The sequence below is a fragment of the Stigmatopora nigra genome, chromosome 3 (genome assembly GCF_051989575.1).
Source record: "Stigmatopora nigra isolate UIUO_SnigA chromosome 3, RoL_Snig_1.1, whole genome shotgun sequence".
In the NCBI taxonomy this organism is placed as follows: domain Eukaryota; kingdom Metazoa; phylum Chordata; class Actinopteri; order Syngnathiformes; family Syngnathidae; genus Stigmatopora; species Stigmatopora nigra.
In genome coordinates, this window is record NC_135510.1 from 15,126,111 (window position 1) to 15,153,041 (window position 26,931).

Genomic DNA, 26,931 nt, shown 5'->3' on the forward strand with positions numbered 1-26,931 from the left:
CGTCCCACTCGGCAAATATAGTTATAATAAAGCTTCAATTGAATTGAATTGCTTTTTATAGTCATTATACAAGTATAATGAAATTTAAAGTTTCACCACAAAGTGCACAAATAACAACAACAAACTGAGGAATTAATAAATAATAACAATACATAATAAATAAATAATCCATAAATTATAAATAAATAAGTAGCATTTCAGAGTGTTATGTACAGCTGGGTAGCATATGTAGTGTTTTTATTTTTGTATTGGCATCTCTTTCATTCTTTCTTTGTCCATTTAAATCATCTGAAAAACAATATAAACAATAAAAGTGGGAGTATAACAAGCTCCTCCATGCTATATTAGAACTGTTTCAGCATTTTGTGTGCACCCCCCCCCTAAAAAAGTAATAAAATAAATAATAAATACTCATTCATTCAGTTTCGGAACCACTTATCCTCACGATTGTCATGAGGGGGGGGGGGGGGGGGGGTCAGGTGCCTATGACAGCTTACCACGGGGACCAGGGACGGGACCCTCTGAATTGGTGGCCAGCCAATCCCAGGGTAGAAGGAGATGGACAACCATTCACGCTCACACGCATGCCTAGGGGCAATTTAGAGTGTTCAATCAGCCTACCATGCATGTCTTTTAAATGTGGGGGGAAACTGGAGTACCCAGAGAAAACCCACACAAGCCCAGGGTGAGCATGCAAACTCCACACACACCCCCAGAACTCTGAGGCCGATGCCCCAACCACTAGGCCGCCGGGCCGCCAAAAACAAAACATTTTTTAAAAGTTGAAATAAAGTTGTTGGCTGCTCCCTCTGAAAATAAACCTCTTTGACCTGGACTATAACACAATGTGTACTTAGGAGGAAGTTGAACAATGCCTGATGCGTTCATAATTGAGAGCTGAGAGTGGAAAAACAAACATGTGCGCATGCAAATGGACTTTTAATTGAGGTCTCAGTTGTGGCGAGGTTAACTGTGGTGTCATTGCGTGTGTCCCACCAATAACCTCCACGCAGAGCCTGCATTACATAACATTGCAAAGACTCACTGATGAGAACGTAATGCCATTTGTGTGGGTTTAGGTTACGTGCGCTTCAGGAAGGAGTACCCGGAGTTGTTTGAGAACCTGACACCCGAAGCGGTTCGCAGCACCATTGAGGCAGGGTACCCTGTGGTTCTCCCCAGCAGGGACAAGTATGGGCATGTGGTTCTGCTCTTCAACATTGAGAACTGGGATCTGGAGGAGATCACCTTTGATGAGGTTGGGGGGAAAAAAAATCAAACATTCTTGATGTTAAGAAGTCACATGTTCCTTCACAAAGGTCTTGACTCACCCTGTGTTGGTGTCTCAGATTTTAAGAGCCTACTGTGTCATTCTGGAGAAATTGCTTGAGAATGAAGAGACCCAGATCAATGGTTTCGTCCTGATCGAGAACTTTAAGGGCTTCACCATGCAGCACGCTTCAGGGATTAAGCCGGCCGAGTTGAAGAAGATGGTGGACATGCTACAGGTCACTCAGATAAGTAAACACAGTCAAAGGTGAGCTTTTTTTTATGGTGGTTTTGTCGACTACGCAGGATTCGTTCCCGGCCCGCTTCAAGGCGGTCCACGTCACCCATCAGCCCTGGTACTTCACCACCACATACAATGTGGTTAAGCCTTTCATGAAAAGCAAGCTGCTGGAAAGGGTGAGGTGTAGGGGGACACTTGTCCTTTCATGCTACTCAAAGTCTGAATTGCTGCGGTACTTCTCGCTTCAGGTTTTTGTTCACGGGGACGAGCTGGACAACTACTTGAAAGAATTTGATGCCGACATCCTGCCCATAGATTTTGACGGGAAAGCTTGCGTGGCGGACTGCCAGGCCATCGCTACAAGGCTTTTCGGCTCCGAGGACACGGCTCTTTGAACCGTCAATTGCCATGATTAGATCGTATTTGAAGCTAGAAGTTGAACTTCCATTTGTTTTTTATGGAACGGCAGATGTAAAACATGATGGTATTTAGAATTACTAGAAAGTAGTTTAAGATGGCACTTCATAAGGATGTTTATTGTAGATAGTGCAGAAAGAGATGTTTTGAGATATTTCATATGAAAGTTGTGGCTTGGGGTTTACTTTATGAATTTGAAGAATTTGTTATACACCGTTAAAGGAGTGCTTTGTTACGTAGGAGAAATTGAGTGAGGTGAGAAGGATTATTAAGTCATTAAAGACAAACCTGCTTGGTATTGGACAAAATGAGCGTGCTCTCCCTAGCCATTTGTTACTCTAACAATTTAATCTTACAATTAATTAGAAAGAACTTGGAAGTTACCTCAATGTAATTTGCAGTGGATTTGAAACCATTCAATAAAATCTATATTTTTGAGGATGTGATAAATTTTGTCTGGAAACTGCAAAAATTTTATTTTAATCACACACACACACACATGCACAAAATCCAACATGTTTCTTCTTTGGACAAAATTTATTTGGGAATGTAATCATGACTCCTTACCTAATCTCTTTAGAAAATGAAAACATGAAAATAAAAAATGTGTCCAAATGGGAAATATACGGTGCACTGTCCTTGCCATCTCTTTGCATCCCTTTATGGCATCTGAGAATGAACAAATACTAATAAAATTAAAGCGGCATATGTATTGTGAGCTAACAAGCAAGGATGACCCCAACCTGATGAGTATTTTGGATTTTAGTATTTGAAGTACTCAGAAAACGCAACCCCGAAATAGTAAAATGTATCGGGAAAATGATTTGAAAACACTGGCTTATTCATCGGATAAATAAATGTTCTCTTAAAGAAACATTTTAGTTCCCCTTTGTTGGTGTCACATTTACATGACATTGAAGTTCATAAATCTCTTCTGATTGCTTATTGCCTTCATTTTGTTTTCATCCCTCGCCTTTTTTAAATATTACAAAATAAATACAGAATTGTATTTCCCTTAAACTCTCATTTGAAGTCGATTGTTTGATTGGTTGTTGCCAGATCAGATGAGATGCTAAAGTTCATCTCACTCACTGACACACAAAGATATACAGGTATTTCAAACACATAGCACATACACAAGAATTACAAAAAAACATAAAATAACTCTCATACATGAAGTATTGGCAGAAATGGTAAAAAAAACAAATGAACAAAAGACAACTGAATGGGTGAATTGATGATTGGTTCTTCTTACAGTAGGTGGTAGCAGTTATTTTTGTATAAAGGCTATGTCGGCAGTAATAAATACAGTAAATGTTGTTGGGCATGTTTAAATTTGATGTTTTTTTTTTTTTTGTCAAACTGGACCACCTAATTTAACTCATGGGAAACAACCACTTTGTACCATGTCAAAAACGATCACTTTTTTTTCTTAATCAACATTATAACAGAAAAAAACACTAAACAGAAACTGCTTTAAATTATGTAGGAATTGTGGAAGTTGTTCAATGAATTTGTTGTATTCACAAAGTGCTCCTTTTTTTACTGTATTCACTGCATAACATTTTTGAAGTGAGCTCATCTGTCACTTCATGTAGATATTTTTTTTCTTTCTTTCAAATTCGCAGTTGCATTAACAATAATAAATGTGAATTTGTTTTGGTTCAAACAGTTGCTTTTCAGCACTGAAAAAAAAAACGTTATAACACTTAGTCAAGATGGTGGAGAACCCCCTTTAACGTACACTAAAGCATCTGACACTCACACATGTACTGTTCACTGGGTAAAAGGATCACATGACCATCACCAGTGTTGTTTAAACAGTCCACTAAAGTTGTTTGGTTTTATCATTGAGTAAGTTGGACAATCATACCTTGAGTATGTGGGCCTCTGTGCTTAACTCTCCCTTTAAAAAAGGTACAGTACACACTAACGGATCCTTGAAATACATTTTTTCCACTAAAGTGTTTTCTATAGGCTCAGAGCATTGACGATGGCTTAATCTCTCCACTAATGCTTCATCGGGTTAAAGGCAAACGCAAGAGGAAAAAAGTTGTGACAACCCCAATGAGAGACAATTGGAGCAGCTTTGGAATTTTCCAACACATTGTTGTCCTCTGACCTCAAATCTAGAGAAAATAACACCCACAAAAACATGATTGGATCGGCGTAGCATTAAAGTGCAAAGAATAAGAGTAAAAAAAATGCGACTTTGGGAATGTGCATGGATCCCATTTGGGGTTGCTCACAAGCAACTATGCTTTCTTCCTCTTTAAGTGCCTACAAAGATATTTTGAAATGCTATATATCTACCGACTGTAGCAGGGAATTTGGGTGGGGCTTATCAAAACAGTTTCTAGTCTTAACCCCTCCACACGCAATGCCATTACAATTTTGTATGGCAGATAATGCTAAAATGGCGGTGAGCGCTGCACCTGACGGGATCAGTTTTATGGTCCGCATCTCATTATTTTTTTGTTTGCGGACTTTACGATCGAAGGTAACCGTTGAGCACGCGTGGTCCAATATTGTGTCTCCGCTTTGGACGTCACAGAGGCCGATTGTCGTTCCTGCGACTGCGCTGAAGGCATGGGGGCGTGTGGCGGCCGCGGAGGTCTGCGGCTGTGAGCAGCACCCGAAAACGAAGGCAGAGAAGAGAGGGGGGCACTTCAAAAGTGACTCCCAGGTGCTGAGATAGTGGGGTCTTGTGTGAGTTACGATCAGGGCGTGGAAAAAGGAGATGAGACACATTTTAGCATTTTTCCTTTGGGCAGGAACTCTCACTCAAGGGGTCGCTTTGGCATGGTGGTTTCTGCTTCTGCCACTGGCAAATGGCATTGGCGTATCCCACAATCACTTTGTCCATCCAGGTGAGGGGTTTGGGGAAGAGGACGGCCCCCTTAAAGAAGCCGAGGTGGCCCCCGTGTAGCGTCAAGGCAAAGATGACATTTGACTTTTTCTCTGTGGAGGGACAAAGCAGAGAGGCTTTAAAACATCTGGACTTTGAAGCTGTCAAATTCTGCCAGTCATCGGACACAAGTCCACATATAAAGCTTGCCAGGAAAATGGCACTGAGCATGTGGTTCAATACAAAGATAACAGCCTCAGTTTCTTCAGATAGTAGATTGGCATGACAGTACAGTATAATAAAGTGTGTGCAAGTGTGTTGGGGTTGAAAAAAATGATAATGATTCAGTTCAGTATCAAACTTGTTAATAGTCATGTGTACTTCGATTCCATTTGAACTTGGATGGATCCATTAAATGATCATGCTTCATTCCCAATTAATACAATAAAGATTCAGTCCGTTTTGACTGGGAAGGCAGGCAGCGATCATTCAATAAATTGGGAAGACAACTTTAAAAAAAGTATTTTAGTAGCATGGGGCATCACAATCCTCTCTATCAATCAAATATTGGGTAACTACATCAGCATAATCGTGTCTAAATCCTATATGGGGTGATTTGGATTAAACTGGACATGGTCAGTTGATCTGACCTAATAAAACAAGATAAAGGGCAAAACTAGGACATCTCCCTGAAGCTGATAAATGATTCATCTTGATCTGGCGGCCACGTAAACGTACACAGGATTCTGCAGCTGTGCTCGGGTGGGCAGCGTGGTCGGATATAAAGGATTGGCCTGGATCTATTTATTTTGTCTCTTATCTAGGTTAGTGGGAGACACTGATGCAGTTCAGTAGTGATTAAGATCCCACAGGGCTTTCGACTGTGTGGAAGCAGCCTTAAGTGCTCGTCCATACTCTATAACACCAGCTGTAAAATGATGGCCTGGCAACATGGCTTGGGATAGAAAATGATCAGTTGTTACTATAGTGGAAGGAGAGGTGTACTCTGAAATTATTAGAACACAAGAGCGGTTGGCAGTCATGCCTTTTGCTGGTTGCATGTCTGTGTCACAGCATTGTAATTTAGAAGCAACAGCTGCACATGGTGTGTCTATGTGTGTGCATTCATGGACACCGTGACTCGCACATGATGGACTTTTTCTTTCCCAAATAGCATGTGACTTCTGTATATAGGGCAGTATTTAAAGGCCGAGAGCCAAAGTGTCCGAGGCTGGATTTACAAAGGATAATTCAAGTGACACAAATCAGGTTGTTTTTTTTGCTCTCAAATGACATCACTGTTGTGATTTGAATTGACATTATGAAGTGAAATAAGGCAATTTACAACACACATGGGTGGATATAATCAAATTGAATACAAAATGTCTGTTCAAAATAGAAACATTTGATAATGTACAGGATGTATGAATACCATGAATCCACTATAACTTCTCAATGCAGGCAGAACATAATCAAACTGGTTCTTATTGGTTATGTCTCATTGTCAGTCCAGACCATTCCGGAGAGGTTACACCTTATTTTCTTGCATATACACCATATTTGTAAGTTAAAAAAATGAGGACTGAATCAAGGGCATGGCTTATATGGGGACAAGACTTACAGGTTCTATATTCTTTTTCACCAGTAGATGTCATTAAATTAACATTTACTATTTGTTGGTTATTTTCTGTTTTGCAGTAAGAAAACAACCATCACTGTATGAATGACTAACTTCCTTATGATATTGACCCTTGATAATGTGCTTTTGATTCATTTGGAGCATCACAGAAATATCAAGTGCAATTTTTTTCTTAAGATTTTCCCTTCAAAGTAATACATTTGTACTCCCTATTCAAATCACGAATATGGAGGTGAAAATTGTGAATAGAGGTGTCTTATATGCAACAGATTGTAAAATTCAAAGATTTTAAGGCAATTTTTAGGGAGCGGCTTATACCAGGGGCCGATTTTTGTCAGAGAAAATACGGTAAATGTGACATTGTTGGTTACCTGGCATAATTTTTCTCTCTGACTTTTTAAAAAGTATTTTACTTGGTGCTTGGACTTCTGCCAGATCTTTAATATAAGCAAGGCATTTTGACCAGACAAAAAGGTTTGGTGAAATGTGGTTACTTAAAGTTGGCACCACAACTGTGTTACACCCAGTGGTCATAAAAAATACATTTAAGCAGGTTTGCAAGCCACGGATAGCAAGATCATGGCTATATTATTTTCAAAGTACTCGAATGTAATCAAAAACATTGTGAAGTCACTTTCATATTAAAGCAAGACCATGGCTCTACTTGGTATGTGTCTATCTGCCCACAACTATGACTTGATTCTGCTAGCATCATGCTTCAATGTGAAGAAAGCCTTCAAACCCACACGACACTCTTCAAACGAGATGTTATCCTTTTTTATAGTGGACTTCGGGACCAACAAATTAATCAAGCGTGAAATATAGAGGAAAAGAAAGTAAAAATACTGCTATTACTACTGCATATTTGTTCCTTTTTTGGATGTATAGACAATTTTTGAACACGTTCCTACAAAGGGATGCTTGTGTTCACACTTAAGTTGAGAAGGAAAACCATGGTCACAATACCAAAGATAATTAACTAAAATGTTTTTTTTTTTTTTTTTTTTTAGTTCTGATAAATCCAATCCAGTTATATTCTATGGAATGACAGTCTTAAACATCAGTTTGTGTCAATAAGGTGCTTTTCATGTTTTTACTTACCAGCTAGTGTGCGGGGTATTTTGAGGAGTGAGTCATGAACCAGAGGATCATCTGCAGCATTGACGAGCAGCAGTGGTACATTTACCTATGGAATATTAATTACAGTTAAAATCAGATGAAAGTTACAGAAAGAAAAGTGAAATTGTTGGCGAGCTGCTGTTATCTTACGTTGTGAATATAATGAACGCAACTTTCTTTCTCGTAATACTCTTTGAGAGAGCTGTGTCCATGGAATTTCCTTTTGAAAGAAACAGGCAACACAATTGATCCAATTAAAAAAAAACGTGAATATATTCAGAATCAAAGACCAGAATTACAAGAACACAACAAATTGGACAGCAAGTATTCAGGATTTTATTATACTTATTACATCATTTTTTACCCCTAGGAGGTTATCATGAAGTCATGTCATAAATCAAGATAAAAAATAATGCAAACGTGGGCCAGTCTGGGAGGTAAAAGCGTCATTACACTGACTTGCTTTTGTTTATATATTTAGATCTGAGAATTGGTTCCCAGTCATTTAAATGCACCAAATCATTTGTTTACTTGAGTAATAATGAGAATAATCTCATTAATTTCTGATATATTGCAAATGAGTGAGGTAGAATATGCAATTGGTTGTAAACCTTTCCAAAATGTTGTGAAGTCACAAAGGATCTTATATTTTTATCTAAGATAGTTTTTAGTACAGTATTCTTAGCCTCAGTGCATACCACCAATATGAGTTCTGAGGAAAGAATTGCAGAAAAATATTTTGTAAGACCATACAATTGATTAGGGAATAATTACGGAATTAGAATCTCCTTTTTTTCAAAACTTTTGTCAACTTACAATGTTACATAATGGAATGTGTGTAAGTCAAACACCAGAAGTGGCTATCTTAATGTACCTCATGATATTATCGTCGATCTGCATGAGGGACGTTGCCGTGTATAGCCGACCAAGATCTCCTTCTATCATTTTAACAGAGTTTCCAGCGAATAGGCTGTGCCTGGAGGATTCAAAAAGTGAAATACATGAATTCAAAAGCCTTTTTGAAATTTGAAAATAATTTGTTATGATGATAAAAATTCTGTTCTTGCCGATAAATAAGAGTATGACATACAAAGTCACTTAGGGGTGTGTTACCTGTGAGACAGGATTATCTTCTTCATGTTGTCAGCCATGAGGAAATTATAAAAGCGTCTGAACTGATCCCACTGTAGGAATGTTTCCTGAGCCCTGAGAGACAAAAAGTCAGAAAGTCGGCTTAGTGCTTACAGTACCACTCAGCATTCCTAACACAGGGTGTCATATGTAATCTATTGGACAAGACTCATGACAAGAAGGGAGTGTGAGGCATCACCTAGCATCTGATTGGCCGAGATGTTGACACAGAAAACTTACAATGAAATCAAAATTGTTGTTTAACTGATAAAAAACAATTTAGGTTTACACAGGTTTAGAGTAATCAGAATAACTAGTAATGAAAGTAACTCTATATAAAGGAGTTAGATAGAAAGCAATCACATTTAATCCAGATGTAAAACAGATTCTTCTGAATCATTCAATGAAACTTCCACCCACCGAAGAGCACTGTAACCTTGACAGACGCTGACACAGCAAAGCACTCGCTCCTGGTTGGACATGTTCTCACCCAGGAATTTGCAAACTATGTTTCCACCCAGGCTAAATCCTACCACTATCAAATGGGTTTGAGGATATGCCCGCTTGATGTACCCAACCATGGCAGCAAACTCCCACGTGCAGCCTGTGCAAATATAGAGAGTGAATGACTCATTAGCATTTTTCAAGACCATCAACCCTTTTGCTTTACTTAAACGACAAATATCATTACTTGCCATAAGTAAACATGCGTGGCGAAGTGAGCTCTATGTTGGGTAGAGCTCCGAGGTGGTTCAGCACAGCGCAACGGTAACCGTCCTTCTGGGCGTAATCCACAAAGGTCCGAATATAATGCTTCTCACTGTGGTTACCAATACCAGGGCATATCACCATGGTGATATCATCTAGTGAAAAAAGGATGGGTATGTCACAAGCAAGATATTTTGCATTATATTACTACCGTGCACTGAATCCAAGCACGTCAAGTTGATTTTTAGCATTTAGAATTTAAAGCAAAACATTTTCAGCATATATAGAAAAGGAACTGCAAATGCAATTTACTAATCATATATAAAAAGGTAAAAATAGTATAATATGTACATATATTTTTTATTATTATTTATTTATTTGGATAGAACTTATTTTCTTTCACAAATCTAATTATTATTTATTTTTTTTGAGAGGGGACTTTTTGTATACTTTTTGCACTTATTTAGACTTCCACTTCAGTTTTCTTGTGATTTTTGTTGAAATATTATGTCCTTGGAGGCATTGCTAAACAGACAGATCCAAAATCTCTTTAGTTAGCTTTTCAGTTGACAAAAAAACCTTTGAAATTGAATTTTAATTTGGATGTGGGTTCATAATCTTCTATGTCCACAAGTCTCTCTGAAGAAATGTAACCCCACCATCTGCTGTAATTAATGAGAACAAATCATGACTGTCTGAACTGGACATTAAAAGGAAAATCTTCAAGTCCCTTTCATGCATATATAAGTATTTAGACATTCTACGAGTTGGAGAGTAATTGATCTAGAAAATGGTCTGATGAACTCCAACTATTACATTTATGGGCAACATTGCTTATAAAATAGGATATAACAGTTTTAAAATGATTTCAGGAAGAAATTTTGGTTTAATTTACCTCCTGTTCGATGGTCCCCCATTGGTTCAAAAAGGTCAAAGGTCGCAGTGGCCCCATCCTGCATTGGCAAGTACTTCCTGATTCCACTGGGATGAGGTGCGCTCACCCGACCGAGTTTCCCATATAAGGCTGTTTGTAGGTGACCACTCTTGCCCCACAGCAGTGGAGGAATATACCTGCCAAACACAAAATTGATTAACAACTTCCTTTCGAAAAACAAATGATAGATTTGGAATGATGGTTTGCGTGCAAGGCCATACAGTAGCCTTTTTAGCGACTACCCCAGAAGATTATGCAATCAGCCATTGAAGTGACATGAATGTTTAATCTGGCAGTGTGGCTACAGTTTGTTGTTTCAAGTTACACAGTGGGCGTGCTTAACATTCCAGTGACACCTTTGAAGTCCTGAGTTATGAAATACACTGCTGAAACGGCTGCTCATAACTCAGATAGCTATAGTAAAATCTCATCAAAAAGGTGATTTCCCTCAGATAATATCTCCGTAGTTTATCTAAACCTTATTTACTAGCTCAGTTCTTAGGAGCAAACACACAAATCAATGCAACACACCTTAGCCATATTTTCTGAAGAATTCAGTGATGGCCATTAACAACTTGTCACATTGTGATTACATGTTCTGCATATCTTAAAGCGGATATGACTGATGTGTATACAGTTCATAGTGACGCCACATATTACACAAGGCCTTTAACCTTGCCCCTGTATCGTCTCTGGCTTCAACATTTACTGCACCTTGAAACAACAGTGTTACATAAGAGCACATGCAGTCACTCCAATTAGGTAACGTGATCACCTCTGTCAATTGTTCTTAGCATGAGTGGATTTTAACCACACCTATCTAGAGGGTGCACAACAGAATTAATCTAATACAAAAGATGGTTCAGCGAAGAGGGCGAGGATTTACGTCACCAAATTTATGATATATCGTTTTTTTTAAACAACGATAGCATATTTACTATGTTATTTCATAGTCCTCCACAAATATATTCAATTCAAGGTCCTACAATCGCTTTAACAAACTTTTTTTGCCGAAATCAATAAAATAAAAGGAGTTTTAATGTTTCTCAAAGTTTTGTTGCTGGAGCAGTTCAGACATTTGAATTAAAAACTACCAAATCCCATATCTAAAATATGATTTTGATTGAGGTTTTGCTTGATTTGGTTGAGTTGTTTCTTAAACAATTGATGTATTGATACATATCAACGCATGCAATAGCTGGAAAGTGTTACTTGTTAAAGCCGCTCTTTACAGTAGCTCCCAAACAGTGTTTTTTTTATTTCAAAGAAGTTTAAGTATCTAAACCAAGGGTGTGACCATTTTAGATATAATATATAGCTTTTTTTTTAAAAATAAATGAATTAAAAGAACTGGATTAAAATCCCTGAATATTCAGTTTTTTTATAGATCTAAAACTTTATTTTAGCTTTTTAAAAAAAATATTTTGAAATTTTACAAAATGATTCTTGAACTAAAAACACAGAAAAAATGGATTAGAAAATTACAATTATTGATTTAAAAGGGAGAAAATCAGGATCCTAAAACAGAAAGTCGGCACTCATGATTTACTTTCCCGTGCTCCACAAAATGATGTAATGGGCCAGATTTGGCCCCCAGGCCGCCACTTTGACACACGTGATCTAAACTAAAACATAGCGTCAAGATGCACTTGATGTTATTTGTTGACATGGCAACAGTACAAACTATGTCAGTTCTCACGCATAGAACACAACATTACTCCTCTTGTTGATCCTGATGACTTCCCCGCACTGGTATTTTTCTTGCACACAAAAAAATAGGGTGTCATAAATGTTGAAATCATATCATGCATTGGGTCAAGATGACTGATAATAAATGATATCTACTCACCCGTAGCAATTAACATTCAACAAAATGACAAGCAAAGGGGTCCATAAGTACAGGTTACATAATCAGACCCTCGTGTTTAACTCTTCAAAATTCGTACTAAAGATCTAAGATTTCCTCAGGAACAATAGAAGAGGATTTAATGGTAAAAAATAGTTCTTCACCAGATTTCAAGAAGGTCTTCAGAAATGAACAGTAACTTAAGAGTACTATATAACATATTTAAATGTTTTTTTTTCACTTTTCTATGAATCTGCCCTGTATTATTTTAGACAGTGATTTCATCATTTTTAAAATCATGAAGTTAAGCGGCCCTTAAAAACACTGACGACTCGAAAAGTGTGATTTTCACTCGAATACGGTTGGAAAAATATCGACATTTTAATAGCAATGCCACAAATGATAGACAACTCACTCTTTGGTCAGCTGAGAACAGGACTTGAGCAGAAAGTGGTTGAGGGGCGTGTCTTGATAGGTCAAGTCTGGGGGCGCAGTGGGGCTCTTAAGATTTAGGCAACGTACAATGACATAGAGGACCGTTGCCACTGCTGCCATCTTCATGCCGTCAAACATCGCCGGCAGCTCCGGAGAGATGGTGTGCACATCTGAATCGTGAGCACTCATAATTGCTCTCTAATAAGGGGAAAAAAATGTGGTTACACAACAACATTGAGATAAGCATTCTGATCATGTGAAATGTATTCTGAAAAGAAATTAAGTTATGCTCAATTCTCACTGTGACATTAGTGGGAAAACAGGAAGGAGCACTGAGTAAAGGAGAGCCACGTTATGTGTCATTGTTATAGTTTTAGGGAAGTGTCGGGCACAAGTTCACACAAAGTTGCGCAAAAAGCCTTGCATCACTAGTGCTTTTCATGTAAACTATTATTAATAAAAGGGAAAGTACAGATTTTGGTAGTGATTATTTATGCAGTGAGCCATTTGATTCAGGTTTTTCCAACATTTTTGTCGTGTTTTTCTTTTTTCTAAATCGGAACTGCGTCACTTCAACTTCTTTGTACACAATAATTATCATATACATTCTTAGGAGTGGATCTATGGTACATTGTACTGCAACAGAAATGCCTAGCAAAAAGGAAGTCACTAAATATGAATAGAGTTAAGACTTACTTGAATGTGAGGTGGCAGTAATGAAGAATATTTTCCCAAAACTAGGGAAATATGATGGGTGGAGTCACAGTGAAGTGGTCAAACCTAAAAAAAGCACAAACAAAAAAAGGCTTGCTTCATTATATACGAGACAGAACACACCAAGATGTTTGACAATGAATCATGTGAACTGTTTGACCAGTCACTACAAGCAAAAGATAAACAATTCCTTACTATTGATAAGGCTGAATGTCAGAGCTTAACCCATTGGCTGCCATTGCGATTGCAAGATCTCTAATCTGTTTTAACTGGGAGGGATGGCAGCGATCCTCTGCTCAAATATGAACTTTAAGAGCTGTTCCTCTTACTTTAAATTAATTGAACGCAAATTATTGTCAATGAGCTAATAAGCAAATTAAGTCATCATTATTAAAATAAAGTACCAAAACAAAGTAGCCCAATTGCTTTTTTTTCACCAAAGATGCCTGCTACTGCTAATTGACCTCATACCTAAATATTAATATTATTATCTTCATATCCTATCATATAATATTTGGGTCGCAGGGGGTGCTGGAGCCTATCCCAGCAGACATTGGGCCAGAGTTGGTAGGCAAATTGTATTATTTATTTTTTGTTATTATTTTATTGTGTTATTATTCAAGTTGATTGATCCTTTTTGTTATGTATTTCTATAAAGTTTGCCAACTCTATTTGAAAGCAAAAACAAATACATGATTTTCAACTCTTCTTTAAGCGATCACTTATCTGCATTTAAAATCATGTCATAAAAATAAAATCCTAACTCTGTTTCTAAATGATAGACACGGTTGTTTTCCAGATTAGCAACACAACATATATAAACAAAAGTACATCTTAAATGGTACATTACATTTTTTTGGGAAGGATGTTATAGTCAGTAAAAATGAAGGCTTAGGTTTGATCTATAGTCCCCTGCTAATGTTCTTTGTCACGACTTCTTGTTAGCAAAGAGGCAACACTGTGCTTTACACTGACGTTACTACATGATGCAGATGGAGAAATCGAAAAGGAAAAAAAGAAAATAAAGTTAAATGACCAGCTGGTCTGAAGACAAAACCACCCGCTGTTTGCATTCACCTAATATGGAAAGAAATGGGCTTCCTCTTAAAGACTCATCGAATCTATTTATAGGTTCATATAGTATAAGGTGTTCAAATTCATCTGATTTAATAGTACATGCAAGTAAAATAATGTATTATGTAGAAAGAACAGGAGACACCCAGTCGTTGAAGCATCTTTAGCATATTAGCGTTGCCTACCACAGCCGAGGGAATGATTCCGGAGCGTCCAGACGTCAGATCAAGCCGTGGGAGTTCATTTGTTTTTAGTTTTTTTCCCCCTCTCGGTGTTAAGTCATGTCCATCTGCCGCGTAACGCCGTTACATTCGATGTAGGGACAGGTGAGCATTTAAAAAACACCAAGTCCTGAACTGGAACGTCCACGGTCAACACTGACAGCTCGAATGTGCTTCCGAGAAGATTCTGCAATTTGCATATGGGGGGATGCCATTGGCTGTCATTGGTTGTCAGTCGGTGTCGTCACAAACCCCTGACTCATATCTTGATATGTACTAGTTTATATATGTGATTTCAAACCTGCTCCCTTTGCCTGAAACGATGCTTATAACATATTCATTTTTAAAATGTATTTTCCCTTATTAGAAATAGCAACCCTGGACTCGCTAGATTGGTCTGTCACTCTCTCTCTCTTGTCTCTCTCTCTCTTGTCTCTCTCTCTCTTGTCTCTCTCTCTCTTGTCTCTCTCTCTCTCTCTCTCTCTCTCTCTCTCTCTCTCTCTCTCTCTCTCTCTCTCTCTCTCTCTCTCTCTCTCTCTCTCTCTCTCTCTCTCTCTCTCTCTCTCTCTCTCTCTCTCTCTCTCTCTCTCTCTCTCTCTCTCTCTCCTCTCTCTCTCTCTGGCATTAAAAACACTAATTCAATGAATTTATTGTTAATTTAAACAAAATGAACAAAATTAATACTATTACATTCTGGTTTTAGCTGGAAGAAAAACAATATTTCATTCAAAGCGGTGGGATGCAGATAGTGCATGTTAATCTTCTGAATATTGTGGACGTTCCAAAGATTGTCCACCTGAGGGAGACAGAGTTTACAAAACTGTGGGTTATTCGAGTGCTTTGCATATTTTTTTGTCGTGTGTGTACAAACAGATATATAAAAACGCTTTTAATGTACGGATTATGATTTTTTTTTGTTTAACCGTCACCTTACCTAATAGAACGTTCATTCGCACATTCGAGTCAAAATGAATTGGACGTCTAGCACCGTCAATTGACAAAAAAAACACACCCAGCTAGACTGCCAATTGAATACTGCAAAATACATTTTTGAGTCTTTTTGGGGGACGTGGCCGGTGTGTATTTTTCTTTTTATTCATTTTAATTTTATTAATCTAGTTTAGTTTAACACTGTATTCATTTATACAGCTAGATTTGTATTAAATACATGAACGATACAATCATTATTAACAATCAAAAATGTCAATAATAATCTTGAAGGTTTTAAGGTAAAAAAAAATCACATTCCCTCTGTTTTAAAATATACTATAAATGAAGTCTGTTTTAATGGCTCATTCTGTATAAAGAATAACTCAAGATGTAGTCCCGCCTCTCAACGGCGTCACCAAGTTGGCTGTTTGACTGCTTGGTCCTGTCTTAGCTGCCAACAGAATTCCTACTTTTCACTGAGCTCTTGAATGCGGCCATAGCCGAGATTCACTCAACTTTGGAGCACCTTCGTGTAAAAATATGACATCTCGCAGAAATACTGGAAAAGTATATTTCGCCGTGATTGCACTTCTTCATTGCTTGTTGTCGGTCACAGGTAAGTCCAAGTAACTCGGGTTACACGATCTTATTCTTGTTGACTTGTGTCAGTTCAACAGTTTGTAGTGAGTGATTCAAGGTACACGGCTTACCTTTTTTATTTTTCTCTCCCTGAAATAATTAAATAACCAGTTCTTCGTCCTTTTATTGTTTTATGGATGTCCGTTTTGACAGGAAGATTTTTAAAGTATCAAATTTGATGATGACATGGTCGTAGTAAGGTGTCAATTGAAGTAATTTCAAGGAATATACATTTATACTTTGAAAGCCAACATAGTCATGTATAATAATTTATGTATGTATTACTTATTGGTTATTGTTATTATTTATTTGTTTGTTGTTATTTGTGCACTTCGTGACAAAGCTTTAAATATCATTATTTTTTATAATGACAATAAAAGCATTCAATTCATCTCATCTTCTGAACCGCTTTATCCTCATTAAGGTCGCACGGGGTGCTGGAGCCTATCCCAGCTGACTCCGGGCCAGAGGCGGGGGACATCCTCAATTGGTGGCCCGCCAATCGCAGGGCAAAAGGAGAAAAAAAAAACATGCACACTCACACCCATACCTAGGGGAAATTTAAAGTGGCCAATTAGCCAACCATGCATTTTTTGGAATGTGGGAGGAAACCGGAGTACCCAGAGGAAACCCACACCGGCAAGAACATGCTAACTCCACACAGGTGGACCGACCTGGATTTGAACACAGGAACTCAGAGTTGTGAGGCAGATGCGCTAACCACTCGTACCATTCAATTCGTCGTCCATCAATTCAGTTCAATTGAATTCAATTCATTAAGTTCAGTGCAACTGCAGCTATTGAACAAACGTAACAATTTTTCAAATCCTCAGCACTTGTAGTGATCTAATGTTATCATTGTGAGAACATTTATTTACCTTTTCCTGCAACACCAAGTTTCTGTATAGCATGTATGCACTTGTAGTCATGTTTGTGTATTTACAACATGCTGTCATTTGCATGAATGGACATCTTGATGGTAAAAAAAATTGTGAGGTGGTACAGATGGAGAATAAAACCACCTTATGGGCTCTTGTCTGGAGGCAACATTGAACAGCTGTCTGTTCAGCTAACCCAAGATAAACCTGGAAATATCCTGCCAACTTCCAGCACCTGCACACACATTGTCTGCCAAAAATAGTATGCAAATATGTCTGGGATGTTCAGAATCAAATTGGCTGTGGGAATGCCCAACTTCATGACGCCTTCACAGGTCACCTGTCAGTCTGGTAGTTCATTGGCGGCAACCATCCTGAGCATTTTGTCATGTTGTATAACTGCTCATTCCCTGCAGACTAGGACCTACATGCATGTTTTCCACCTAGCTAATCCTGCAATCTCTTAATCCCAACCACACACAGGCACGTTTTGTCGTCAGTGCTGTTTACCTAGAAGGTTTGTTTTAGTCTATCACAGAAATAGTTGCTTGGCAAACTATATCTGCAGTTTTTTGATGAAAAGTCATTACTTTTGACTGTTTTACTGTATTTCAAACTATTAAAACATATCAAGATAAATAGCTCGTGCAGTATTGTTTTTGTACTACAGGTTATAATATTTTTAGCACAACATTTAGCAAGTGGCTGGCTCAGTTTATGTCCCCTTGGCTCTCTTTGGCAGGCACAAATTCCCAGGCCCGGGGCCTTTTGTGTCCTGGAGCTTTGTGTTTAAAACACCAATCTGTATTAGAAATAATGGAGCGGTTTTCGCAAAATCAAGCAAATTGTCGCAATGGTTGACATGGTGAACAACAATCCATTTTTAGAGTCCTATTACCATTTTGTTTATTCACCTTCCAAATAGATGTCCAAGTCATTCACATACTTTCAAACACATTGATGTCCAAGCTGCCAGATAATGAACAGCATTGCAACCATAAACAAAAAGCCATTTTATGATTCATAAATCTGTGCTCTGCCACTCCCTCGTGGCATTTTCTGCCCTATTTACCAGAGCCATCCAAGAAATATGACTCAGTTCTTAGCGCTCTACTTATTCCTGCAAAACAACAGGACAAATATAGCACAGATTTTAAAGAATTTTTCTGTCAAGAAATGAACAGTGGCTGAACAAAAAAAGTAAACGTCTCTCTCCTCCTTGCCTTAGGTGACTACTGTGAGGTGAACCATTGCCATAATGGTGGTACTTGCGTGACAGGGGTAGGAGAAGAACCTTTTATCTGCATCTGTGCAGATGGGTTTGCCGGAGACACGTGCGACCTGACGGAGCTAGGTAGGGCAAACAAAGCAAATTTTCAATGCCAAACTATACTTTGTTGAAATTCCTCTCCTTGCTTCACTCAGGACCTTGCAGTCCCAATCCCTGTAAGAATGACGCATCTTGTGAGGTGATTACTCCTACCAGAAGAGGAGATGTTTTCAACGAGTATGTCTGCAAATGCGGGGCGGGCTTTGAAGGGGCTCACTGCCAGATCAGTAAGTAGTTCTGTCCGGTTTCCCTTGTGTCGTATATTTAAGTAAGCAAACTACTGTATTTTCTCGGAGTATAAATTGCACCAGCCAAAGAATGCACAATGAAAAGGAAAAATGATATATAAGTTCCATTTTTGAGAAGGCAATTTTTTATATTATGAGAAACCAAGAACAAATATACATTCAAGTAACAATTATAAAATGGAGAAAAACAGATTAATGAGGCTGCTGTTAAAGATAACAGTTTTTCGGATAACTACAGCCTATAAAAAATTAATAAAAGAAAATACAAAAAACAGGTTTTTGGTGGTTAAAAGGGGAAAAAAAGATATATAAGCAACGTTCCCTCGCAATTACGCACTACGTCTTCTCTGCGCAGCAGCAATCGTATGGCGCGCAGTAAATAAAATCCAAACTTTTTTTTTAACCCCATTCCCCATAATGGCGCCATTTACGTAGCAGCCAGTGGCAGTAGCTCTGTCAACTCTCATGTTTTTGTGTTTTGTAGCATGTTTTACATGAAAAATTAGAGGGAACATTGACATGCACCTGCTTATGGCAGGTGTGATACTGGTGTGCCAGTATGCCATAGTGAGCAATGATGATGTCGCTCACACTGGTACTCAGTGCGCTCAGGGAGGTTGGCTTTCTGCCCAGACCCACGAAATATTAGAAGGAACATTGTACATAAGTCACACTTGACTATTAGCCTCAGGCTCGGCCACACTATAAAAAAGTGCGACTTATAGACCGGAAGATACGATCATATAAAACTCAACAGGTTATCACACACTCATTAAACTCATAGCAAAGTAGTCACAAAAATGGTCTGAAAATGAGTATTTTTAATTGAAAACTCAAGTTTAAAGGAAGTTTTAAGATCAAGTGGCATATAATTACTTCATTGTTTAAACTTTAAACCAATGTGATTATTTAGTGACACAGCCACTCCAAGAAAAAAATGTAGATTGCTAGGCTCTCACTTAAAATTGGAGAATTAATACTGAGATTCTAGTCAAATATGAGCTCCACTTTATAAACCACTTTGGTGTAAGCACTTTATTACATTGGCTGCTGCTATAAAGGATGCACTCATTGTGCCCTCAAATCCATTGCAATGTAACTGGATAAAGTCGACTCAAATTTAACATCTCTGAGTGAAATGTTCCCAGTATAAATTCCTTGACGAACATATTTCGACACTCCACTGTTTACTGTTCAAGATACTAATAGTAGCAGTCGAAGGAGGAGGTGTCTGTTAGAAAAATGTGGCACTATTGAGTGACCCTATGAGCAAATGGATGTTTACCCTAGACTCACAATTGAGGCCGGTGCTGTTGTAGTAAATAAGATGTGTAGTAAGTCCATGAAAGAACCTCTTTCACAGAGTCCTATGCTTATTCTGTTTGGCTAATTAGTTAGAAAAACCTTCACCAAGTCTCTTAGTATGCAGATGCCACCCACACTGGTTCTCACAGACCTGATTTTAATTAAAACAGCTCAAATGTTATAGTGGATTCCATGAAATACTCTTAATTGCTAAGTTTATTATTCCTTACCAATGTCATGCCAAAAAATGACACATTCGTCAGTTTTTGTGATTGGGAATGTGGAAGGTAAAAAGTTTAGGGATTGGGAAATAGTGTTTTTACTCACCCCTTAATTATATTACTGAAGGGCTATTTATTTTGAATGAAAAGCACATGCCAGCCCATAGTCCACAGGCTGACCACCAATTGTAGGTTTGTGTAGTGTGCTCCCTGCCCCAGTTCTAATTCTGTGTCAGACGTCATACACAGAAATGGTCTTGTGGTTAAGTTAAAACCTATTCATTTATTTACAGAGATTTGTTTCTCTCTTAAACTCATCATTTGGTAATAAGAAAAGTACTAGTGTGTTTTGTTTCTGGAAACTCTTCAGAGTTTATGTTGTATAATTATTTATTTTGACTGTATTTGTCAAAAAGAAATATTGTTCTCAAACCAAAATGTTAAGTAGAATTCACGTGCTCCATTGCTGGATTTCGAGCAAATCAGTCAGATTACTTGGTACACTTTCTTAGCTGGATCAAGAGTTTTCAGCTGTTTTGTTTGTGTTGTGATGACCATATTAGCATTCCGAAGTTTTGACCAATCCTCTTAGTGGAGAAAGAATTGCAGAGATCCATGTGGCATTACGTCAGCCTGTCACCTGCCAAACTGCTTTACCAGAGTCTTTAAGGTCATTTCAGGAAAGGTAGCACAACATGTTGTTTATCATTGTTGAGGGGAAGTAATTGGCGCAGACTAAGGACACAATTAAATTACTTTCATACTTCCAGCAGTTACAGTGACTGAATATGGAAACAATTAAATTACTTTGATACTTCCAGCATTTACAGTGACTGAATATGTATGTGTTTATTTTCATTAAATCTCGTGGAAAAAAATGAAACACATTATGAAGCCACGCAGTGATGTGTGATTTTCTGTGTGTAGTAGGTTACTAACCATGAAAATTAGAAATCAGCATGTGTCCAAACACAAAGCTGCCCTCTGCTGGTTAACAACTTCATTTAAAAAAAAATATTTTCTTAATCAGTCCTGATCTAAAAAAAAAAAAAAAAATGGGTTGATCAGTAGATATTGGCCCATGCTACATAACTACAAAATTTCAAGGGGATCACTTCACGAATCAGTCGAGCTTTAACGTTTAGTGTACAGAAGAACAACATGACTTGACACATTTTCGGCCTGTAAAAAGTGACTTTTTTCTGCCTTTTTAAGCCTTATTCAAGTCATGAACAATGCAAAAGGAATAAAAACATTTGAAATAATCATACTTGGCTACTTAGGACATCAATTATGCTCATTTAGTTGGGAACATAGCTAGATTAGTCAACTATTGTCAGGCTTTTTATTTGAGCTGAGACAAGGTGGTTCATGAAATTGTAATAGCATAAATTAAAGTCACTTAAAAATGTGCTCATTTGCAAAGATGCCCATTTGACTTAAGAAAAAAAGCTTGTTAATTAAAGTTCTATATATAACCTCAATCAAACAGAAACAAGCCTGCTTTTCAATTTAATCTTGAAGTAAAGTATCGTAAAGTAAAGCAAGTATCGTTTTTTTTCTTTTGTTCTGTTGCTCTGGAAGAAACAAGTTACGGACAAATTCATTTCATTCACTCCAGTATTTAATTCCAGTTGTAGGTTTAGAAAGAGTTGGCCTGGTGTTGTATAAACTTTGGTTTATTTGTGCCACCGTGTGGTGGTTTGGATTATAACATAGATCTACAGTTAGAACTATGAAGCATTGCTTTGCTGGCATGATTTTAACTGCCCAATTTGATAATGCCGTCCTTTCTTCTAGATGTGAATGACTGCGCCAATCGACCATGTAAAAATGGAGGCATGTGCAAAGACCTTGATGGTGATTTTTCATGTCAGTGCCCTTCACCCTATGTTGGGAAGCAGTGCCAACTACGTATGTTCACTCATTTTAATGCATTTAAAGAAATCATCAACTAATGTATGCTAGTGGAGTTAAACATGATGTGTACTACTATTACTATGTTTCATTCTCAGGTTGTATTTCTCTACTGGGAATGGAAGGCGGCGCAATAGCCGAGTCCCAGATTTCCGCATCATCTGTGCACTACGGAATTCTTGGTCTTCAGCGATGGGGTCCGGAGTTGGCGCGGCTCAACAATCAAGGCATCGTCAATGCCTGGACATCGGCTGTCCATGACAAAAACCCTTGGATCGAGGTAAGAGAAATCATCGTTCATTCCCAGACTTTCCATTAGTGAAGTGAAACTTTCATCACTTCTTCTTGTGACAGATCAACATGCAGAAGAAGATGCGTCTGACGGGAATCATAACTCAAGGGGCCAGTCGTATGGGCACGGCGGAATTCGTAAAGGCCTTCAAGGTGGCGAGCAGCTTTGATGGCAAGACTTATACCACCTACAGAATGGATGGACAACGGAGAGACAAGGTGAGCATGTGTGATCAAAAGCTTGGCACGCATGCCCATCGCTGCTCTTGTTGTACAACTTTGTACTGCAGATTTTGGTGGGCAACATCGATAACGACAGCACAAAGACCAATCTTTTTGACCCACCCCTTGTGGCCCAGTACATCCGTATAATTCCTGTGGTTTGCCGAAAGGCATGTACCCTACGCATGGAGCTGGTGGGATGTGAACTCAATGGTAATTTCATCCAAAACACCCAATTGCTATAAAATTCTCGTGATGAATAAGAATCCAGCATAACATGTTTACATGATCCTGTTATATCCTTAAGCAAAATTTACTCAAAGTCAGGCAGATGCAATCTGTGCTTGTTAAAATTGGACTCCATGAGAAAATATTAGCAAAAATAGTTTAAGACAATTTTTTTTACTACAACTCGCACCAGAGTATTGACATGCAATGTCAGTCAATTGCATGCCACTTTTTTATCTTCTGTGTTTCCTTGATGGATAACAGGGCCTGCTTATTCATTTAATTCGCACCAATAATTTAAAATAAAGAACTTCCAGTAGTACTTTCCAGTAGGAAGTCGCTGTAGTGTCAAGCAAGATGGAGGACAATTTAAACATAAAATAACGGACACAGGAAATCTATTTTCGTTTTGGGGGATTTCGTAACTTGGATCTTGTTTTTGTATATTGGAACAGTCATTTGCATTTCAAAGTGTTTTGTAACCTGAAAATTTCAGAAGGAGAGGCATTCGTAAGTGGAGGCATTCGTAAGTGGAGGCATTCGTAAGTGGAGGGATTCGTAAGTGGAGGCATTCGTAAGTGGAGGCATTCGTAAGTGGAGGCATTCGTAAGTGGAGGCGTTCGTAAGTGGAGGCGTTCGTAAGTGGAGGCGTTCGTAAGTGGAGGCGTTCGTAAGTGGAGGCGTTCGTAAGTGGAGGCGTTCGTAAGTGGAGGCGTTCGTAAGTGGAGGCGTTCGTAAGTGGAGGCGTTCGTAAGTGGAGGCATTCGTAAGTAGAGGTACCAGTGTATCAGTGGAGGACAGGCTAAATAGGCACCTGTTTATATAACATTTACAGTTTTTTTCATTAGTACAGCCAAAAATAAAACTTACATGACTATTACATACAGCCCAGAAAATACTGCACTAATGCCATACATAGAAATATGTTGAATTGTGCAATTTCCTGCATGAGCGCCACCTATCTTTCCGCCTTATTGCTCTCTTTTTACTCCGTCATCGGTTAGTACAGGATCCAACATTTTTTTTTCCTTCTGATTTTCTGGTGGAGGACAATGATTATTCTTTTCTGCGGGTTTATTTATTCATCTATTCTACTCCTTTTCTCTTGGTTTTTCCATTCCTTCCTTCTGTCTGCTTCTTTATTCACAGTTTATTCAAACACCACAGGGTGCTCAGAGCCGATGGGAATGAAGTCTCGTCTAGTATCCGACAGTCAACTGTCAGCCTCCAGTTCTTTCCGCACATGGGGCATCGATAGCTTCACTTGGCTGCCTCAGTTTGCTCGTCTGGATAAGCAGGGGAAGACTAATGCATGGTCACCTTCCCAAAACAACCGATCAGAGTGGATCCAGGTGACAGATGATGCTCATCACGTAATGACGACGCTGAAATGACGCCGATTTTCCAATGCTCGATATCTCTTGTTTAGGTGGATCTCGAGAAGACAAAGCGCCTCACCGGTATCATCACTCAAGGGGCCAAAGACTTTGGAGTGGTGCAATTTGTGTCTGTGTTCAAAGTAGCTTACAGTAATGATGAAGAGTCATGGAATATAGTGAAGGATGTCATCACTGGCCGTGATAAGGTCAGTCATTTGTACAGCTTTTAACAACGATTCATGTTAAAGGTGGAAAAGAACATGTTATATATTTGTATAAATCAAATTCTACAAGATTAGCTTTTATATCAACTTTTGTATGGCGGGATGGTGGTTAGTACATCTGCCTCACAGTGTTAAGCTCAAGGGTTCAATCACTGGTGGTTTTCTACCATTTGTGTGGAATTTGCATGTTTCTCGCTGTGCCTGTGTGAGTTTTCTCAGGGTACTCTGGTTTCTTCCCACATCCCCAAAATATGGATGCCATAGCTCAAGTCGAGTTGGTCCGCGGGCCGCTTTAACGTCAACTCGATTTTATGTGTGCCGGACCATTTTGGATATAATATTTAGATTTTTTTTTTTTTTTTTAGAAATTGATTAAAAGAACTGGATTAATATTCACTTTTTTATAGATCTAAAACAATGTTTATTTTATATTTTTTATATATATTTTTTTTAGATTTTACAAAATGATTTTTGAACTAAAAACACAGAAAAAATGGGTTAAAAATAATTCAATTATTGATTTAAAAGGGGGGAAATCAGGAAAGGTAATATATCTCTATACTCTTCATTTTAATTTGATCCTAAAACAGAAAGTCGGCACTCATGATTTACTTTCCCGGGCCACACAAAATGATGCAGCGGGCCAGATTTGGCCCCGTGGCCGCCACTTAGACACCTGTGCCATAGCTGGTTGAACACAATTTAAATTGTCCTTATGTATGAGTGTGAGAGCGAATGGTTGTTTGTGTCATTGTGCCAGGCCTCTGAAACACCTGGTGAATAAATACATTATTAAAAGATTGTCAATTTAAAATTTTGAATAGATGTTTTGAGAACATAGAAGTGCTTAACAAAACTTAGCTGACATTGAACTGCTGCCAATTATCATTCCAATCATCTTCTTTTTCAGCTTTTTCAAGGAAATATTGACAACAACAGCCACATAAAGAATGTATTTGAACCGGCGTTCTACGCCCGTTTCATCCGAGTGGTTCCCTGGGAGTGGCAGGAACGTATCACTCTCCGCATTGAACTACTAGGCTGTGATGACTAGAGACTTATTTTTGCAGATCTCATTGTTTTTTTTCACATTCTTTCCCTTTCCTTTTCATGACAGCATTTAAATTGTGCTGTATAACTGGATGAAGATCATGTTGCTGGACTTTCACATAAGTAGCACTTTGTCTTTTTTTTTATATAAATTGACACTACTTACTGTTTATTTGTGCTTTAAGTTGTATTATGTTGTTAAAATGCTAAATGAATCGTCTAATTTTGCTTATAACATGTACAGTACGGCATGCTAGTCATATGTTGCTCGGTGTAAATATTTTTTTTCCCAATTGAAATACGTATAGTGATCTTTAAGAACAGATATGCACTACAATACATTAATCTTCCCAATTTGAATTTTGGTACACTGTGAGTATTTTAGGGATTATTTTTGTTGTTTACACATCAAACTTATTTTTTCATGTTTAAAAAATGTGGTTGTAACAGTTTTACAGCACTTAAAATGTGTAGAAAGGTCAAATTAAACATTTTTTTCAAAATGTATTGTTGCATTACATTAACATTTATTCTTTGTGCTTTGCATAACACTTTCACGTCTATTATTGGCATTTTTTTTTACCTCTTATTGACACAGAAAGCCCCATTTTTATTACAGATAGCAAAACAATTTACTTTATTTACTATGTTTGATACATTTCTTAAAATCAAATTCACATCCTCTAATTTACCAATCAAAATTTCTAGGGAACAATGTTATTGCCGGCAACCAACTCCAAGTGTATCCCGCCTACTGCCTGTTGTTAGTTGGGTCAGGCTCAAGCACCCCTGCAACATTTTGAAGATAAGAAGTTCAGAAAATGAATGAACGAACCAATTTTTTTTTTCCATTAGAAATATACTGAAAAATAATCATCCACATTTTGGGTCATATTGTATCTTAAGCGAACTAGATATACTTACTTATATACAAATAAAAGGTTAGTATTCGCATACACGGGCAGCACATTGGAAGAGTGGTTTGCGTGTCAGGCCCACAGTTCTAAGATTGAGGGTTTGATCTCTGGTCTGGACCTTCCTGTGTGTAGTTTGCATGTTCTCCCCGAGATTTCGTGGGTTTTCTCTGGGTACTCCAGTTTCTTCCTACATCCCAAAAACCTGTATGGTAGGCTGATTGGACACTCTAAATTGCCCCTAGGTTTGTGAGGACATCTGTCCCCTTGTGCCCTGCGATTGACTGGCCACCAATTTAGGGTGTCCGCCGCCTGGTGCCTGTAGTTATCTGTGATAGGCTCCAGCACCCCCCGCGATCCTTATGAGGATAGCACTGCGGAAAATAAATGAATTGATTCTCGTAACCCTTCTATTTCTTTGTGTACTGTTTTAATAGTGGAGAAAATAATGTCATGTGCAGATTTTTATGGCATCACATTACAGCATAATACCAGAAAAATACAAAACCCAAGATAGCACCAAAGTGTACTAGATGACGCGTGTGCGGTTTCGCCTTTC

The 26,931-nt window shown here is 38.1% G+C and overlaps 3 protein-coding genes across 5 annotated transcripts in view; 2 read left to right on the forward strand and 1 right to left on the reverse strand.

The window, feature by feature from the left end:
• LOC144194163 (retinaldehyde-binding protein 1-like) overlaps positions 1–2,366 on the forward strand; it is a 3,884-nt gene extending 1,518 nt beyond the window's left edge. For both annotated transcript variants that reach the window (XM_077713029.1, XM_077713030.1), the window contains exons 5-8: positions 1,080–1,258; positions 1,350–1,508; positions 1,576–1,686; positions 1,759–2,366. In XM_077713029.1, the coding sequence (XP_077569155.1) occupies positions 1,080–1,258; positions 1,350–1,508; positions 1,576–1,686; positions 1,759–1,905 (596 nt within the window). In that variant the 3' untranslated portion in view covers positions 1,906–2,366. The remainder of the gene's footprint in view (positions 1–1,079; positions 1,259–1,349; positions 1,509–1,575; positions 1,687–1,758) is intronic.
• Positions 2,367–2,445: 79 nt separating this feature from the next.
• Positions 2,446–14,793, reverse strand: LOC144194162 (monoacylglycerol lipase ABHD2-like). The gene is made up of 11 exons (XM_077713028.1): positions 14,561–14,793; positions 13,284–13,367; positions 12,568–12,785; positions 10,268–10,443; positions 9,360–9,527; positions 9,085–9,268; positions 8,647–8,739; positions 8,408–8,509; positions 7,684–7,753; positions 7,516–7,600; positions 2,446–4,888 (listed from the first exon to the last, which is right to left on the reverse strand). The coding sequence occupies exons 3-11, from the start codon at positions 12,774–12,776 to the stop codon at positions 4,680–4,682; spliced, it is 1,296 nt and encodes a 431-aa protein (XP_077569154.1). The 5' UTR covers positions 12,777–12,785; positions 13,284–13,367; positions 14,561–14,793; the 3' UTR covers positions 2,446–4,679.
• Positions 14,794–15,943: 1,150 nt separating this feature from the next.
• Positions 15,944–25,978, forward strand: LOC144194713 (lactadherin-like). 2 transcript variants are annotated; one of them, XM_077713938.1, is made up of 10 exons: positions 15,944–16,142; positions 18,272–18,397; positions 18,469–18,600; positions 21,948–22,061; positions 22,163–22,344; positions 22,419–22,574; positions 22,646–22,790; positions 23,955–24,157; positions 24,235–24,390; positions 25,319–25,978. In XM_077713938.1, the coding sequence occupies exons 1-10, from the start codon at positions 16,067–16,069 to the stop codon at positions 25,460–25,462; spliced, it is 1,434 nt and encodes a 477-aa protein (XP_077570064.1). In that variant the 5' UTR covers positions 15,944–16,066; the 3' UTR covers positions 25,463–25,978. The 2 variants fall into 2 exon arrangements, with proteins under 2 accessions (XP_077570064.1, XP_077570065.1); XM_077713939.1 differs by having other exon boundaries at positions 23,973–24,157.
• Positions 25,979–26,931: the final 953 nt, after the last annotated feature.

Coding starts and splice junctions, on each gene's coding strand:
- LOC144194162 (XM_077713028.1), bottom strand. CDS start 12,776: ATGAGTGCTCACGATTCAGATGTGCACACCATCTCTCCGGAGCTGCCG. Junction 7,754..8,407: donor ATCGACGATAATATCATGAG/GTACATTAAGAT, acceptor TTCTTTCAAAAG/GAAATTCCATGGACACAGCT. Junction 4,889..7,515: donor AATACCCCGCACACTAGCTG/GTAAGTAAAAAC, acceptor GTCCCTCCACAG/AGAAAAAGTCAAATGTCATC.
- LOC144194713 (XM_077713938.1), top strand. CDS start 16,067: ATGACATCTCGCAGAAATACTGGAAAAGTATATTTCGCCGTGATTGCA. Junction 16,143..18,271: donor TTGCTTGTTGTCGGTCACAG/GTAAGTCCAAGT, acceptor TCCTTGCCTTAG/GTGACTACTGTGAGGTGAAC. Junction 24,391..25,318: donor TCATCACTGGCCGTGATAAG/GTCAGTCATTTG, acceptor CTTCTTTTTCAG/CTTTTTCAAGGAAATATTGA.